Source organism: Pristiophorus japonicus, chromosome 4 (assembly GCF_044704955.1).
Source record: "Pristiophorus japonicus isolate sPriJap1 chromosome 4, sPriJap1.hap1, whole genome shotgun sequence".
NCBI classification, from domain to species: Eukaryota; Metazoa; Chordata; class Chondrichthyes; family Pristiophoridae; genus Pristiophorus; species Pristiophorus japonicus.
This window is the reverse complement of record NC_091980.1, coordinates 67,500,894-67,517,739: the sequence shown is the minus strand read 5'-3', so window position 1 is coordinate 67,517,739 and position 16,846 is coordinate 67,500,894. Positions and strand designations below refer to the sequence as shown.

At 43.6% G+C, this 16,846-nt stretch overlaps 1 protein-coding gene across 7 annotated transcripts in view; it reads left to right on the top strand.

Annotated features, from left to right (window-relative positions):
* Positions 1-16,483, top strand: part of fam13b (family with sequence similarity 13 member B) — a 207,305-nt gene extending 190,822 nt beyond the window's left edge. For all 7 annotated transcript variants that reach the window (XM_070878273.1, XM_070878278.1, XM_070878276.1 and 4 more), the window contains 2 exons: positions 13,189-13,290; positions 14,443-16,483. In XM_070878273.1, the coding sequence (XP_070734374.1) occupies positions 13,189-13,290; positions 14,443-14,566 (226 nt within the window). In that variant the 3' untranslated portion in view covers positions 14,567-16,483. The remainder of the gene's footprint in view (positions 1-13,188; positions 13,291-14,442) is intronic.
* Positions 16,484-16,846: the final 363 nt, after the last annotated feature.

Sequence of the window (16,846 nt, the reverse complement as noted above, 5' to 3'; positions counted from 1 at the left end):
AATGAGTTGACGGCACAAATCATTACAAATGGGTATGATTTGGTGGCCATTACAGAAACGTGGTTGCAGGGTGGCCAAGACTGGGAATTAAACATACAGGGGTATCTGACAATTCGGAAAGATAGACAAGAAGGGAAAGGAGGTGGGGTAGCTCTGTTAATAAAGGAAGATATCAGAGCAGTTGTGAGAGACGATATTGGCTCTAATGAACAAAATGTTGAATCATTGTGGGTGGAGATTAGAGATAGTAAGGGGAAAAGGTCAGTGATGGGCGTAGTTTATAGGCCCCCAAATAATAACTTCACGGTGGGGAGGGCAATAATCAAGGGAATAATGGAGGCATGTGAAAAAGGAACGGCTGTAATCATGGGGGATTTTAACCTACATATCAATTGATCAAATCGCACTGGGTAGCCTTGAGGAGGAATTTATAGAATGCATACGGGATTGTTTCTTAGAACAGTATGTTACAGAACCTACAAGGGAGCAAGCTATCTTAGATCTGGTCCTATGTAATGAGACAGGAATAATAAATGATCTAGTAAAAGATCCTCTCGGAATGAGTGATCACAGTATGGTTGAATTTGTAATACAGATTGAGGATGAGGAAATAGTGTCTCAAATGAGCATACTATGCTTAAACAAAGGGGGCTACAGTGGGATGAGGGCAGAATTGGCTAAAGTAGACTGGAAACACAGACTAAACGGTGGCACAATTGAGGAACAGTGGAGGACTTTTAAGGAGCTCTTTCATAGTGCTCAACAAAAATATATTCCAGTGAAAAAGAAGGGCGGTAAGAGAAGGGATAACCAGCCGTGGATAACCAAGGAAATAAAGGAGAGTATCAAATTAAAAACCAATGCATATAAGGTGGCCAAGGTTAGTGGGAAGCTAGAAGATTGGGAAAATTTTAAACGACAGAAAAGAATGACGAAGAAAGCAATAAAGAAAGGAAAGATAGATTACGAAAGTAAACTTGAGCAAAACATAAAAACAGATAGTAAAAGCTTTTACCGATTAGTCACACTTTTCCGTTTTATATAAAGTAAATGTTGGTCCCTTAGATGAGAAGGGGGATTTAATAATGGGAATTGTGGAAATGGCTGAGACCGTAAACAATTATTTTGCTTCGGTCTTCACAGTGGAAGACACAAAACCATGCCAAAAATTGCTGGTCACCGGAATGTGGGCAGGAAGGACCTTGAGACAATCACTATCACTAGGGGGGTAGTGCTGGACAGGCTAATGGGACTCAAGGTACACAAGTCCCCTGGTCCTGATGAAATGCATCCCAGGGTATTAAAAGAGATGGCGGAAGTTATAGCAGATGCATTCATTATAATCTACCAAAATTCTCTGGACTCTGGGGAGGTACCAGCGGATTGCAAAGCAGCTAATGTAATGCCTCTATTCAAAAATTAAAAAAGGGGGCAGACAAAAGACAGGTAACTATAGGCTGATTAGTTTAACATCTGTAGTGGGGAAAATGCTTGAAGCTATCATTAAGGAAGAAATAGCGGGACATCTAGATAGGAATAGTGCAAACAAGCAGACGCAACATGGATTCATGAAGGGGAAATCATGTTTAACTAATTTACTGGAATTCTTTGAGGATATAACGAGCATGGTGGATAGAGGTGTACCGATGGATGTGGTGTATTTAGAGTTCCAAAAGGCATTCGATAAGGTGCCACTCAAAAGGTTACTGCAGAAGATAAAGGTATGCGGAGTAAGAGGAAATGTATTAGCATGGATAGAGAATTAGCTGGCTAACAGAAAGCAGAGAGTCGGGATAAATGGGTCCTTTTCGGGTTGGCAATCGGTGGTTAGTGGTGTGCCACAGGGATTGGTGCTGGGACCACAACTGTTTACAATATACATAGATGACCTGGAAGAGGGGACAGAGTGTAGTGTAACAAAATTTGCAGATGACGCAAAGATTAGTGGGAAAGCGGGTTGTGGAGAGGACACAGAGAGGCTGCAGAGATTTAGATAGGTTAAGCGAATGGGCTAAGATTTGGCAGATGGAATACAATGTCGGAAAGTGACGTCATCCACCTTGGGGATGGGTGGGGGGGGGGGAAGAAACAGTCAAAGGGAATATTATTTGAATGGGGAGAAATTACAACATGCTGCGGTGCAGAGGGACCTGGGGTTCCTTGTGCATGAATCCCAAAAAGTTAGTTTGCAGGTGCAGCAGGTAATCAGGAAGGCGAATGGAATGTTGGCCTTCATTGCGAGAGGGATGGAGTACAAAAGCAGGGAGGTCCTGCTGCAACTGTACAGGGTATTGGTGAGGCCGCACCTGGAGTATTGCGTGCAGTTTGGTCACCTTACTTAAGGAAGGATAATACTAGCTTTGGAGGGGGTACAGAGACGATTCACTAGGCTGATTCTGGAGATGAGGGGGTTACCTTATGATGATAGATTGAGTAGACTGGGTCTTTACTTGTTGGAGTTCAGAAGGATGAGGGGTAATCTTATAGAAACATTTAAAATAATGAAAGGGATGGACAAGATAGAGGCAGAGAGGTTATTTCCACTGGTCAGGGAGACTAGAACTAGGGGGCACAGCCACAAAATACGGGGGAGCCAATTTAAAACCGAGTTGAGAAGGAATTTCTTCTCCCAGAGGGTTGTGAATCTCTGGAATTCTCTGCCAAGGAAGCAGTTGAGGCTAGCTCATTTAATGTATTAAAATCACAGGTAGAATTTTAACCAATAAGGGAATTAAGGGCTACGGGGAGCGGGCGGGTAAGTGGAGCTGAGTCCACGGCCAGATCAGCCATGATCTTGTTGAATGGCGGAGCAGGCTCGAGGGGCTAGATGGCCTACTCCTGTTCCTAATTCTTATGTTCTATGTTCTTAATAATGGACTCCAACATTTTCCTAACCACAGATGTTAGGCTAACTGGTCTATAGTTTCCTGCTTTTTGTCTGCCTCCTTTTTTAAATAGGGGCGTTACATTTGCAGTTTTCCAATCTGCTGGGACCTCCCCAGAATCCAGGGAATTTTGGTAAATTACAACCAATGCATCCACAATCCCTGCCGCTACTTCTCTTAAGACTCTAGGATGCAAGCCATCAGGTCCAGGGAATTTATCTGCCTTTAGTCCCATTATTTCTTTTGCAAGTATCCATTTTTCTCTTCTCCATTGACCTTTTAGCTGCTCTAATGGCAACTTTTGTTTATTTTGATTGTGCATAGTACTTATCTTTTGTTTCCTTGTGAATTGTTGTTTGCATTTAATTTTAATGCTCTTCATTGTCAAGGGAAACTTCATTTAGGGAAACAGCTCCATAAAAATGTCGCTGCTTTTATATTACTCTTGTCCAATCGACCCCTGAGGTGTAAATCTTTAGAAGAGGCGATTGACTGGTGGGCCCATAATTTTTCTTGCTGCCACTAGTCTTACCAGCCCTAGTAATTGCACTGTTCTGACAGCAGTGATAATTCCCAAGCGGCACCAACCTGACCTGGTTGGAGACACCAGCAACACTGGGGATAAAATGAGCTAGCCCCCGCAGGGGGAAGCGCGAGCTGACCCAGGAGGGGGGACAAAATCGAAGTGTGACTTCACTGGAAACCAGGTAGCTGATTGGATGCATATTTTGCATTGAGGTCGAGGCCCAGGAGTGAGGTCGGGAGGAGCGGGGTCCGGGAGAGGCGCAGCGAGGTCGGAAGGAGCAAGGCCCGGGACAAGTGCGGCGAGGTCGGGACCCAGGAGCGAGGATGAGGCCCAGGAGTAGCGCACCGTGAACCAGCAGCGGGGTCTGCACCCAGGGAAGCTGCAGCACGGGCCAACAGCGAGGAAGACCTGCACTGCATCCTATGAATCCCAGGGAGAGAATGAGGGAGGAGGACAGTCGGAGTACGTGTGTGTGTGTGTGTGTGTGTGTGTGTGTGTGTGTGTGTGTGCATATACTAGGCATATGCAGCAGAGCCTGGTCTCCAATCATCTTGGATCTCCTTGCCATTGGACCAAGACCTTGCTCTGTCAAGCCCGTGTAGCTGGTGTGCAACTGCCACCCCATGATAAAAGAATTCACACATAGGCATCTTCCACCCCTTAAAATGCAGTTCGGGACCTGGAACGTCAGGACCCTCATGGACAACCCCAACAGCGACAGACCAGAACGGCGTAATGCTATCGTTGCTCGGAAACTCTGATGTTATGACATTGACTGCGTCTCCTTAAATGAGACGTGGCGGGCAGGGCAAAGCCAGCTCAAGCAACAAGTGGTGGATACACCACCTTCTGGAAAGGTAAACCAGAAGAAGAATGCCGCCTCCATGGGGTAGATTTTGCCATAAAAAATGAGCTAGTTGGGCCGTCTCGGAGACTTCCCTTGTGGGTTAAACGTACACCTCAAGACACTTCGGCTCACCCTAGCCCGGAACCAGTGCGCTACGGTCATCCGTGCGTACGCCCCAACACTGGAAGCTACAGATGAAACCAAAGATGAATTCTACCCCAGCCTTGAACAATCCCTGTCCTAAGTCCCAATGGGTGACCAGCTGATCCTCTTTGGCGACTTTGATGCCAGAGTTGGAAAGGACACAGACCTCTGGGGAGGTGTGATCGGCAGAGATCGGGTAGAGAAAACCAACTCCAACGGTACCCTCCTACTGGCTAAATGCTTAGAACATGGCCTTGTCATAACCAACACCTTGTTCCATCAGAGAGCCAAGTACAAGGCCCCATGGCAACACCCTTGCTGCAAGCACTAGCATCTGCTACACTACGTCATGGTCCGAGCAAGGGACCGCAAGTACATCCGCATCACCCGCGCCATAACAGGAGCTGACGACCGCCTAATCCGCTCTGTCATTTCCATCAATGTAGCCCCAAAACAGCAGCGGCAACAGAAACTATGCCACAAGAAAATCAATGCCGGAGCACTCTAAGATCCTGCTAAGAAAGCCCTATTCAGCCAGCGCCTCCCATCCAACCTGACGACTCCCAGTGATCCAGAAACGCAGAGTATCCACGGCGCCTGGTCTGCCCTAGAGGCCTCCATAATTAGCACCTGCAAAGAGACACTTGGTCACTCGACCAGGAAGCACCAAGACTGGTTCAACGAGAACGACCAAGAGATGCAGGATCTAATGAGCTACAAGCGTAAGGCATTCTTGAACTGGAAACAGCAACACAACTTGAGAGCAAGAAAATAGCTCTATAGACGTCTGAAGGCCGAGGTCCAACAAAAAAACTCCTGACTTTAAAGAACAGATGGTGAAGAAAATGCAGGAAATCCAGCAACTAGCCGACAACCACGACATGTGTGGATCTTCAGCGCAGTCAAGACCATCTACAGCTCAAGCACCCAAGGCCCTACCCCACTACTGGCCAAGAACGGGGAGACACTCATCAAGGACCGAGAGGCAGTCAGTGCTCGCTGGAAGGAGCACTTCGACGCGAGTATCCTCGACTCCATCCTACAGCATGCAACCTGCCACCACCTCAGCACAACCCCAGCCCGGCATGAGGTTAAAAAAAAAAGTCATCAGTCAACTGAAAAACAACAAGGCCTCAGGCAGATGGAATCCCTGCTGAGGCACTAAAACATGGCAGAGAAGCACTTTTGGCACGAATACACAATCTCATTTCTCTCGTCTGAAAGGAGGGAGAGCTTGCCAGGGGATCTCAGATGCGGTAATGGTGACCATCTTCAAGAAAGGCGACAAGTGCGATTGCGGTAACTACAGAGGAATTTCCCTGCTGTTTGCCACAGGGAAAGTCATCGCAAGAATCCTCCTCAATCGCTTTCTCCCTGTGGCTGAAGAACTCCTCCCAGAGTCGCAATGCAGATTCCGCCCACTAAGGGGCACAATTGACATTATCTTCACCGCATGCCAAGTCCAAGAGAAATGCAGGGAACAGCCCGAACTCCTGTACATAGCCTTCTTTGACCTCACAAAGGCCTACGACACTGTCAACTGTAAGGGATAATGGAGCGTCCTTCTCAAATTCGGCAGCCCCCAAAAGTTTGTCACCATTTTTCACCTGCTTCACGACGATATGCAAGCCGAGATCCTGACCAATGGTTCCACCACAGACCCAATTCATATTCAAACCGGGGTCAAGCAAGGCTGTGTCATTACACCAACGCTCTTCTTGATCTTCCTTGCTACAATATTCCATCTCTCCCTCAGTAAGCTCCCTGCTGGAGTGGAGCTAATCTACAGAACAAACGGGAAACTGTTCAACCTCTGCCACCTCCAGGCCAGATCCAAGGTCGTCCCATCCTCTGTCATTGAATTACAGTACGCAGACGACGCCTGCGTCTGCGCACATTCGGAGGCCTTCATCTCTACCATTTCCTTATCTTCAGCCATAAACATGCTTCCTTCATATTAGGTGCTATTGAACGCTTTTTAGGATGGGGAAGTTTTGTGTCTGGGTCAATGTTTATCCCTCAACATCACCATTAAAACAGACTATCTGGTAATTTATCCCATTGTTGTTTGTAGGATCTTGCTGTGCACAAATTCACTGCTACATTTCCTCTCATTACTACAGTAACTACATTATAGAAGTACTTCATTGGCTGTGAAGTGATTTGAGACATTGAGGTTGTGTAAGACGCTATATAAATGCAAGTATGTTTAAATGCTGAAGGTTTTTTTTAGTTCCAAATTTGATTTCTCTTGATTTATAATAGAACACTGGTCTTTTATTGGCCAGGATTGACATCCTCTATGACTATGACAAAGGTTTTATCTCTCCTTGTCCTCCTTGACATCTCTACAGCATTTGATACAGTTGACTCTCAGCTGTATTTCTGAGGTTCCACTCCTACCTGTCCAATGCAGCCAGCACATCTGCAGCAATGCCATCTTCCTGCCCTACACTATCACACTGGAATTTCTCAAGGATCTTAATCTTGGGCCCCTCTTTTTTTTTCTCATCTACATGCTACCTCTTGATACTATCATCTGCAGGCTTCCATATATATGCTTACAACATGCAGCCCTAACTCCATCGCTCCCTCAACTCCATGAGTACCCCTAATGTCTAATTCCTGTCATCGGATCGTACAGCACAGGAGGCCATTTGGCTCATTGTGCCTGTGCCGGCTCTCTCAAAGAGCTAACAAATTTGTCCCACTCACCTGCTCTTACCCCATAGCCCTACAATTTTTTTCCTTTTTCAAGTATATCCAATTCCCTTTTAAGAGTTACTATTGAGTCTGCTGCCACGACACTCTCCAGCAGTGCATTCCAGATCATAACACATCACTGCTTTAAAAAAAATTCTCCTTTATCTATCTCTCTCTCTCTCTCTCTCTCTCTCTCTCTCTCTCTCTCTCTCTCTCTCTCTCTCTCTCTCTCCCCCCTCTGGTTCTTTTGCTAATTACCTTAAATCTGTGTACTCTGCTTACTGTCCCTCCTGCCAGTGGAAACCGTTTCTCCTTATTTACTCAGTCAAAGCGCTTCATAATTTTGAACACTTCTATTAAATCTCCACTTATTATTTTCTGCTCGAAGAACATTCCCAGCTTCTCTGGTCCTTTTGCATAACTGAATTCCCTCATTCTGGTACCATTTTAGTAAATCTTCTCTGCACCCACACAGTGGTGCATTTTAGAAGGAAGAATAAGGAGAGGTAATATATAAATGGTACAATTTTAAAAGGATTCAGTAACAGAGCGACCCAGAAGTACACATACACAAATGTTTGAACTTGGCAAGATAAGTTGATAATGCTGTTAAAAAAGCATGCGGGACCTTGGGCGTTATAAATAGATGCATAACAGATAGGAAGTTATGCCAAACCTTTTATAAATTGTTGGTTAGGCTTCAGCTGCAGTATTGTGGCCAATTCCGGAAACCACACTTTATGAAGACTGTCAAGGCCTTGGAGAAGGAGCAGAGGAGATTTAACTGTCCAACAATAAATGATGGGCAAGTCCCAAGTTTCCTCAAACTGGAACATCAGAAAGACCAAAAACACTGTTTTTTGGTGCCTGGAGTAAATTCTGTTCCCTTGCCACAGACTCCGTCCACCTCTCCACTTGCTCAGGCTGAATTAAAGCACATGAAACCTGGATTTGTTGTTTGATCCAGATCTGAACTTCAAACTGCGCATCCTATCCATTACCAATTTACTTACTTCCACATCGACAACATCGTTTCTCACTAAAAATGTTTATCCATGCTTTTGCCTCCTTCAGATTTGATTTCATTAATTCCTGCTGGCTTCCACCCTCAATAAACTCAATAAATGTGTTGTATACTGTTCCGCCCAATACTCCTGTCGTTTCTGGTCTACTATAATTCCCTATCCCAGAGCATTGAATTTAAAGTTCTCATTTTCACTTTCAAGTCCCTTCATGACCTGTCCCAATCTACATCTGCTCCCTCGTATCTCCTCCACAGACTTCATTTGTCTGTCTGTGGTCTTTTATCTGTGGTGCTAGAGCGCCACCATTTGCATGATGATGCAATTGCAATGTGATGAGATAACATCTTGTATATGAAGTACACATGTATTTAAGGTCTTGCTCTCGCTCCAGAAGGACCCCTCCCTCGCACTTGCTCCAGATGACGTAATCGAGCAGCTGCCAGTGTTTGGAGCGAGGGTGTTGCCACGATGTCTTGTACTTGCCCTCTGGCGGAACAAGATGTTGGTGATGACGAGGTCGTGTTCCAAACATTTTGTCAGGAGCAGGGTACCGCTGGAGTTGGTTTTCCCTATCCACTCTTTGCCGATCACGCCTCCCAGAGGTCTATGTCCTTACCGACTCTGGCATTGAAGTCGCCGATTGTTCGAGACTGGAGTAGAATGCTTCTTTGACCGCATCTGTTGCGTCGAGTGTTGGGGCGTGTACACTGATAACTGTGGTGCACTGGTTTTGGGATGGGGTGAGCCGGAGAGTCACGAGGCGTTCGCTAATCCTGCAGGGAGAGTCTCTGAGGTTGTCGACCAGCTTGTTCTTGATGGCGAAACCAACTCTGCATTCTTCCTCTGGTTTGCCTTTCCAGAAGAAGGTGTAACCTCCACCTTGTTCTTTGAGCTGGCCTTCCCCTGCCTGCCGGATCTCGCTTAGGGCAGCGATGTTGACATCGAAGCATCTTAAGTTCCCGGGCAACGATGGCGGTGCGGTGTTCCAGTCTTTCGCTGTTGGAGTTGTCCATGAAAGTCCTGACGTTCCAGGTCCTGAACTTCATTTTTCATCAACTACGTCGTCATTCAAACGAGGGATCAAGGATGTGCGCATCACCCGCGCCATGTTAGGAGCCGACGACTGCTGGATGGACCATTGCCTAATCTGTTCCATCATCAACATTAATATAGCCTCAAAGCGACGACGGCAACAGAAGCAGTGCCGCAAAAAAATCAACACCTGGGCACTCAAAGACTCCGTTAAGAGAGCCCTATGCAGCCAGCGCTTCACTGCCAACCTGGCGACCCTCTAACCCCGAGACGCAAAGTGCCCACGGTGCCTCAAGGCTATCATAACCATTTCCTGCGTAGAGACGCTCGGTTACTCAACCAGCAAACACCATGACTGCTTTGATGAGAATTACCAGGAGATCCAGGAGCTAATAAACCGCAAGCGCAGGGCATTTCTGAACTTAAAGTAACAACCCAACTCTGGAGCAGCAAAGCAGCTCAACAGACGGCTGAAGGCAGAGGTCCAACAAAAAACCCATGGCACAAAGAATAGATGGTGGATGAAGAAAGCACAGGAAATTCAGTAGCTGGCCAACAGCCATGACGTGCGAGGATTCTTCACCGCAGTCAAATCCACCTACGGCGCAAGCACCCAAGGCCCCACCCCACTGCTGGCCAAGGACACCGAGGCAGTCAGAGCACGCTGGAAGGAGAACTTTGAATATCTCCTTAATAGAAACTCTGCCTTCGACACGTGTCCTCAACTCCATCCCACAGCATGGTACCCGCCACCACCTCAGCAAAACCCCAGCCCTGCACGAGGTAGAAAAGGCCATCTCTCAGCTCAAGAACAACAAGGCATCAGGAGCAGATGGAATCCCCCTGAGGCACTAAAGTATGGCGGAGAAGCACTATTGGCACGAATGCATGACTTCATCTCTTTTATCTGGAAGGAGGAGTGCATGCCTGGAGATCTCAGAGAGGCTGTAATCATGACCATCTTTAAAACAGGGGACAAATCTCACTGCGGCAACTAGTGGAATCTCCCTGTTGTCGACCACTGGGAAAGTCATCGCTAGAATCCTCCTAAAACCGTCTTCTCCCTGTGGCTGAGGAGCTCCTCCCGGAGTCACAGACAGGGTACAATGGACATGATCGTCATGGTGCTACAACTGCAAGAGAAATGCAGGGAACATCACCAACCTTTGTCCATGGTGGTCTTTGATCTCTCAAAGGCCTTTGACACTGTTAACCGTGAGAGACTATGGAGTGTTGTCCTCCGTTTCAGCTGCCCCCAAAAGTTTGTCACCATCCTCTGCCTGCTCCATGACGACATGCAAGCCGTGATCTTGACCACCGGATCCACCACAGACCCAATCCACGTCCAGACCGGGGTCAAGCAGGGCTGCATCATTGTGCCAACCCTCTTCTCGATCTTCCTCGCTGCACTACTCCATCTCGCGCTCAACAAGCTCCCCGCTGGAGTGGAACTAAACTGTTCAACCTTTGTTGCCTCCAGGCTAGATCCAAGACTGTCCCATCCTCTATCGTCTAACTACAGTACGCGGACGACGCTTGCATCTGCACACGTTCAGAGGCTGAACTCCAAGCCATCGTCAACATCTTCACCGAGGCGTATGAAAGCATAGGCCTTACACTAAACATCTGTAAGACAAAGGTCCTCCACCAACCTGACCCTGTCACACAGCCCCCCAGTCATCAAAATCCACGGTGCGGCCTTGGACATCGTGAACCACTTTCCATACCTTGGGAGCCTACTATCAGCAAAGGCAGACATCGACGACGAGGTCCAACACCGCCTCCAGTGCACCAGCGCAGCTTTTGGTCGCCTGAGGAAGAGAGTGTTCGAGGATCAGGCCCTCAAATCTGGCACCAAGCTCATGGTCTACAGGGCTGCAGTGATACCCGCCCTTCTGTGTGGCTCAGGCGTGGACCATATACAGTAGACACCTCAAATCGCTGGCGCTAGATCCTGCAAATCCCCTGGGAGGATAGACGCACCAACGTCGGTGTTTTCAATCAGGCCAACATCCCCAGCATCGAAGCACTGACCACATTCGACCAGCTCCATATTGTCCGCATGCCCAGCACAAGACTCCCAAAGCAAGCGCTCTACTCTGAACTCCTAAAGGGCAAGCGAGCCCTAGGTGGGCAGAGAAAGCATTTCAAGGACACCCTCAAAGCCTCCTTGATGAAGTGCAACATCCTCACCGACTCCTGGGAGTCCCTGGCCAAAGACCGCCCTAAGTGGAGGAAGAGCATCCGGGAGGGTGCTGAGTACCTTGAGTCTCTTGAGTCTAGTCACCGAGAGCATGCAGAAAACAAGCGCAGGCAGCGGACGGAGCATGCGGCAAACCAGACTCCCCACCCACCCCTTCATTCAACTACTACCTGTCCCATCTGTGACCGAGACTGTAATTCCCGTATTGGACTGTACAGTCATCTGTTTCCTTGTGTATTTCAATTATTAAAATTAATGTTTTAAACCATTAGCTCTTAAATAATCCAAAATAATTGTGTGTGTGTGGGGTGGGGTTGGGGGGGAGGGGAGGTGTGAAAGCTCTTCTAGTGCTAAAGTTACTTATTTGCATATGTTACATTATCAGTTCATTTTATACCTGCTGTGGCTTTCCTGTGGAGTTAATGGTGCAATCTTTGTATATATATAAGGCAACTTGGGTGTCATTGACCTCGGCTAGCCAGTAGATTCAAATCATTAGAGTACTGCTTCCATTTTTAGCAGTACTTAGAATGCACCTCTTTGTACTGGGAAAATGGCTTAATATGCTGATCTAATCTTCCTCGTTGTGCATTCTATACTCTGTACACAACTCCCACCCAGATTCTGTTTTGATGCTGAAGCTAATCAGACTTGTTTTACTACTCACGTGGAACACTCAGATGCCGTTGTCGCTCTACAGTTGAAAGAAGTAAAGATGAGACTAGAAGGAGGGCCTATCTACTTCTGAATAAGAGGTCACCAGATGAACATTGCATGAAATACTTAACGGGATATTTTTTTTCCTTTCTAATTTCTCCCATGAAGATGGCATATTATACTTTGTACAGGAAGAATGTACATTGTACATTAGAATAGTGAAGGCAGTGGGGTAGCGTTTCTGATCGGTTGCACTTTTTTTTTTTGGCGCAATTCACCAGAGATCTGTGTAAGCTGCTGAAAAGATCGCAGCATTTTAGTGCAAATTATGTTCAGCGTAAATTGAGTTTCCGCGATCTATTGGCTAACTTTTTTTTTTAAACATTGTGCTAGAAACCAGCCCTGCCCATATAACTGGCCACACCCCCAGGATGAATTAATCATCATTGGGAGTTTCTGCTAATTGCATTCGTTTGTGGGCCTTCAAGGAGGCTCTAAAAAAATAAACTGTTCCTTTTGGGTGCAAGGACGCTAATTTAAATACGTTTTTAAAATCTTTTGAATTTTTAAAAATCTACTAAGTACCTGACTACACCAATCATAACTAGCAATAGTTCTATATGTTTTGAAAGTCATTTTCAGTAAATTAAAATTGGGTTACTCACAGGTAGACTAGACACTGATTAAAATGCTTATTTTTTCTGAAAACCCCATTTACAGCTTCAAGTTGCACCAAGTTACCACCCTTAAATCTATCTTGGTATATTTTTTAAAGCAAAATATTTTACAAATTACGATTTAAAATGATGCCCGATTACGCTGATTCATGGCAGATTTTGCGCTCGGCAATTTGCAAATGAGTGGAAACACGAGGAAAAACGCACTTCTCAAAATGGCCGCAGTTTTCGGCACAATTTGTGCCTGCATTGCCGATTGCACCCAAAGCAGAAACTGTACCCCAGTATCTGTAGGTTATTTCATATCTCTATCACAAAAAAGTTTTATTTGTTTATGAAACAGCTGTTTTTTTTATAATTGGTAAATCGGTTATTAAGGAGAACAGATGACGCATTCAGCAGTTGGTAAAGTTAAATTTGAACTTGCCTTTTTTGCTGGCTTCCTAAATTAAATTACAACATTTCAAGTTTAATTTTTCTGATTTTTAGGCCAGAACTACTTGAACAACTCTGGAAAGCAAGAGATGACCGGAAGAAATTACGCAAGACACTGCGTGAGTTTGAAGAGGAGTTTTATCAAAAAAATGGAAGGTATATTCACGTTGGTGTTTAATTATTTCATCATAAGAACATGGATTGAGAAACGATCATTTTGATCATCAGTAATTGCTTCTACATGCAATGCACCCCATCATATACTGTATGCCATTCAATTGATTTCCTAAAATAAAGTTCTGATCTCTACAGACAACATAGTCTCCTGCTCAAGCAACAGAGAACTATCATGTCACACAGAATTATTTAGTTATCACAGTATATATAACCTATGTCTGTCCTCCTCTTGCTCGCCGCATCCTGCTCTCACACCCCGCGCCAACCTCTCCCGCTCTTTCACCCCGCCCCCCTCTCCTGCTGTCGCTTGCTCCTCCCGCTCTCGGCCCTCCCTCCCAATCCCGCTCCCTCCCAAACCCCCACCCTTTCTCCCCCCTCCCCCCCTGCTTTATAAGGCTAGTTGGATGATACTAACACATTCAAAATGGACCATTTGAAAATGCTACTTTTCAGAACTTAGTTGCATTTTTTTTAATGTATGAAGTCAGTACTTCAGAGAATCATGCTCCAACTCCTTCATTACAGGTTGTACTTAGAATGAAAAGCCATCTTTTGCCATCATAAAAAATGAGACTTGAGATCATTATTCTTCCTATCTCTGCAGTGTCAGTAGCCAATCAAAACCCTACGTTTTTAAATTGAAATTTTTTTCAGAATAATTCCATGAAGCAGCTTTAAAGCTCCTGCAGAAAATGATTACTACAGGAGTCTGTTGTTGTCACCTACATGAGCATTCCAGATAGGATTCTAGCACCATCATGATTTTGGTTGAGATAGATGGTCTGTGTGCTGGTTTAGCACCAACATCACTATCCAATTGGTTTCTGACACACATTGTTCACCTTATTAAATGACCTTCGAGCACATTAATTTGCAACCTGCCTTAACTCTTGGCTGTGCAGTATAAATTTAGACAAGTCACATAGATATAATACCTTTTAGTTTTTATACATAACAAACTTGTTTTTCATTACGCAGATTTTATAAACTTCTTACACTAAGTTAATTGTAATCTAGTTCACTTTCTGGACACATTATATATTAGCTTAATTAATTTGAACTGGAAATTAAAATTGGCATACATAGTTTTTCCATAAATTCAATTGAATCTCACTTTGTTGAATGTTCTAGGAATATACAGAAAGAAGATCGTGCGCCAATGATTGAAGACTACAGAGAATATAAACGCATAAAAGCCAGAGTCAGGCTTTTGGAAGTTCTTATCAGCAAGCAAGATTCTGCTAAATCAATTTAAATTGGTTTGATGTTGATCAGTACTATTATCATGAGCAATGTGTTGAACACTTTATCTTATGGAACTGGTGCTTACCTCTTTTGTAACATACCCTTGCCTAAAGTCAATTTGTGCACTTTACTCTGGTGCTTCTTACATAGTAATGAGCAACGGGTAAGGTTGTATCCCAAGATTGCTATGAATGGTAGATGGCTCCAGAGTAACAAGGACAACAGACTAAATCTGTACTGACTACTGTTTTGTCAGTTCGATGCATCTTGTTCTGAAATGGACAGTAGTAATATATTTACTGTGGGTACTTAATGTTTTTTGAGTTATCTGTTGATGAAATACAATATAGAATGCAAGGATTCATTTACTTGTCCATAATCCATCTTCTAGATTTAAAGACTTCAAAAAGTGGGATGATAATGTCATTTTATTTTCATCTGTGCATCACATAGCTGGAAATACTGATTTGTTTATTTCAGCATCCAGTATCAAATTTTTTATTTCGAACTTCAGTTTTCCAAAGCATTTGTCATACAGTTGCTACTCTGCTCAAAGCGGAAAGGTGGAGCAGTTATTTTCAGTAGAATTCCTCTTAAACCATCAGTCACCCATTTTGTGAAGAGAGAGTCTGAGCCAGAAAGTGGAGGTGTTACACTGTATATAATAGATTGAAGTTGTTTGTTACTGTAGTTTGCTGTCCACAGTGGTACAGAAAGCACTAATATACAGTAAATGTTTACTAAATTGCTGTTACTTTTACTAAGTGTATTAACATTTTGAGATTTTTTCTGCTAAGTAAAATATTTGGCAGAGTTTGATTTATGAATGTCTTTTAATGCAAAATACCTGCTTTCAGTATAACATCTTATCTTGTGCCACTTTTTACTGCTGAAGACTGCTCAATTGCAGTATGAGGTGTTAGATTTATTGTGCAGTGATCTTGTGTTTTTTTTAAAGAAATGCTTTTGGAAACAATGAGAACTGTTTTTGAGTATCCTTGTCATTTGAAAAAATAAGATGGGTGTTGCTTTATAATACTATTTGTAACTGTGAGATCATTGCATGCACCTACTGTATATGTGTAATTTAAGAAGCTATCTTTAATTTTTTGCATGATTTTAATAAATAGTACTTGCAAAACCTCTGAATGTCAACAGCACAAGCACCCTGTATTGAAAGCAGAGATTTGTTAAGATTGAGTACAATGGTGCATCTTAATTAGAAATATGCATTGAAAGAGATAGTGTGTGTACATTTTTGTACATTATTGGGATGTGTTTTTGTGTAACAAAACAATGCAGCAAAATTGTTAGGCACCATAGTATGTTGACACTTCATTGTTGAAAATTACAATATTACTGCATTACAATATAAAGACTTTAATAAATGCATGGTCTCAGCACTTTCAGGCGTTTTCTTGTGTGCATATATAGCTGTATGGTACATTTTATAGTAATGTATCATTTCTACACTTCTGTTTTAATCTGTTTTTTTTAAACGTGTATTTATCTGTATATTTTGATGTGTTGAAATTTTTAACCAGTCTCATTCACTCTTGCATAGTGATAACTTGCTTGATCCACATATTGAAATTGCTTCAAAATTTCGCAAAAAAATCATAAGAGCAATAAAATTATAAATTTGAACTGTAGAATACCTTCTGATATGTGTTAGATGTTTGAAGCAGTTTTTTGCTTGGTATAAACAAATTTCATGTAACGTAACTGCATGGCAAGAACTCCTTTAATATGCCATCATTTTTGCCAACCTTGGACTTTAAAGAAAGTGGTTTCACGTTATGGTGAACTGTAGGAATTACCACAGTGCATGTTACATGTAGATTATTTATTTTGGAAGTTTAATATATCAATTAGTTTTCCTAATATATTTTCTGTCATTTACTTTAATAAAATGTTTCCCATATTAGTCTGGCATTTACTTGAATGAATTAACAGTTTATTAGATAACGGACTCTCACTTTGGCAGTACATACAACATTCAACCACAGCACATATTAGCAAACTTTGTCCTAATAGTGCAACACCAAAATTGGTGTATTTGGACTAGTGTTGTGTGATGAATAACACAGATTAGATATTATAATATTTAATGACAATCGGACAACATGAACTTTTTTTTTTTACTGGAAATGTTTTCTGCATTTGCGCAGTTCAATTTCCCAGCAATAAATAAGTAACATACACAATAATTTAAAAAAATAAGCCGCTTGCTTTAACCTATTCCTGGCTGAAACTTGGTTTCTCACAGGTGATGTTCCTTAGTCTGTTT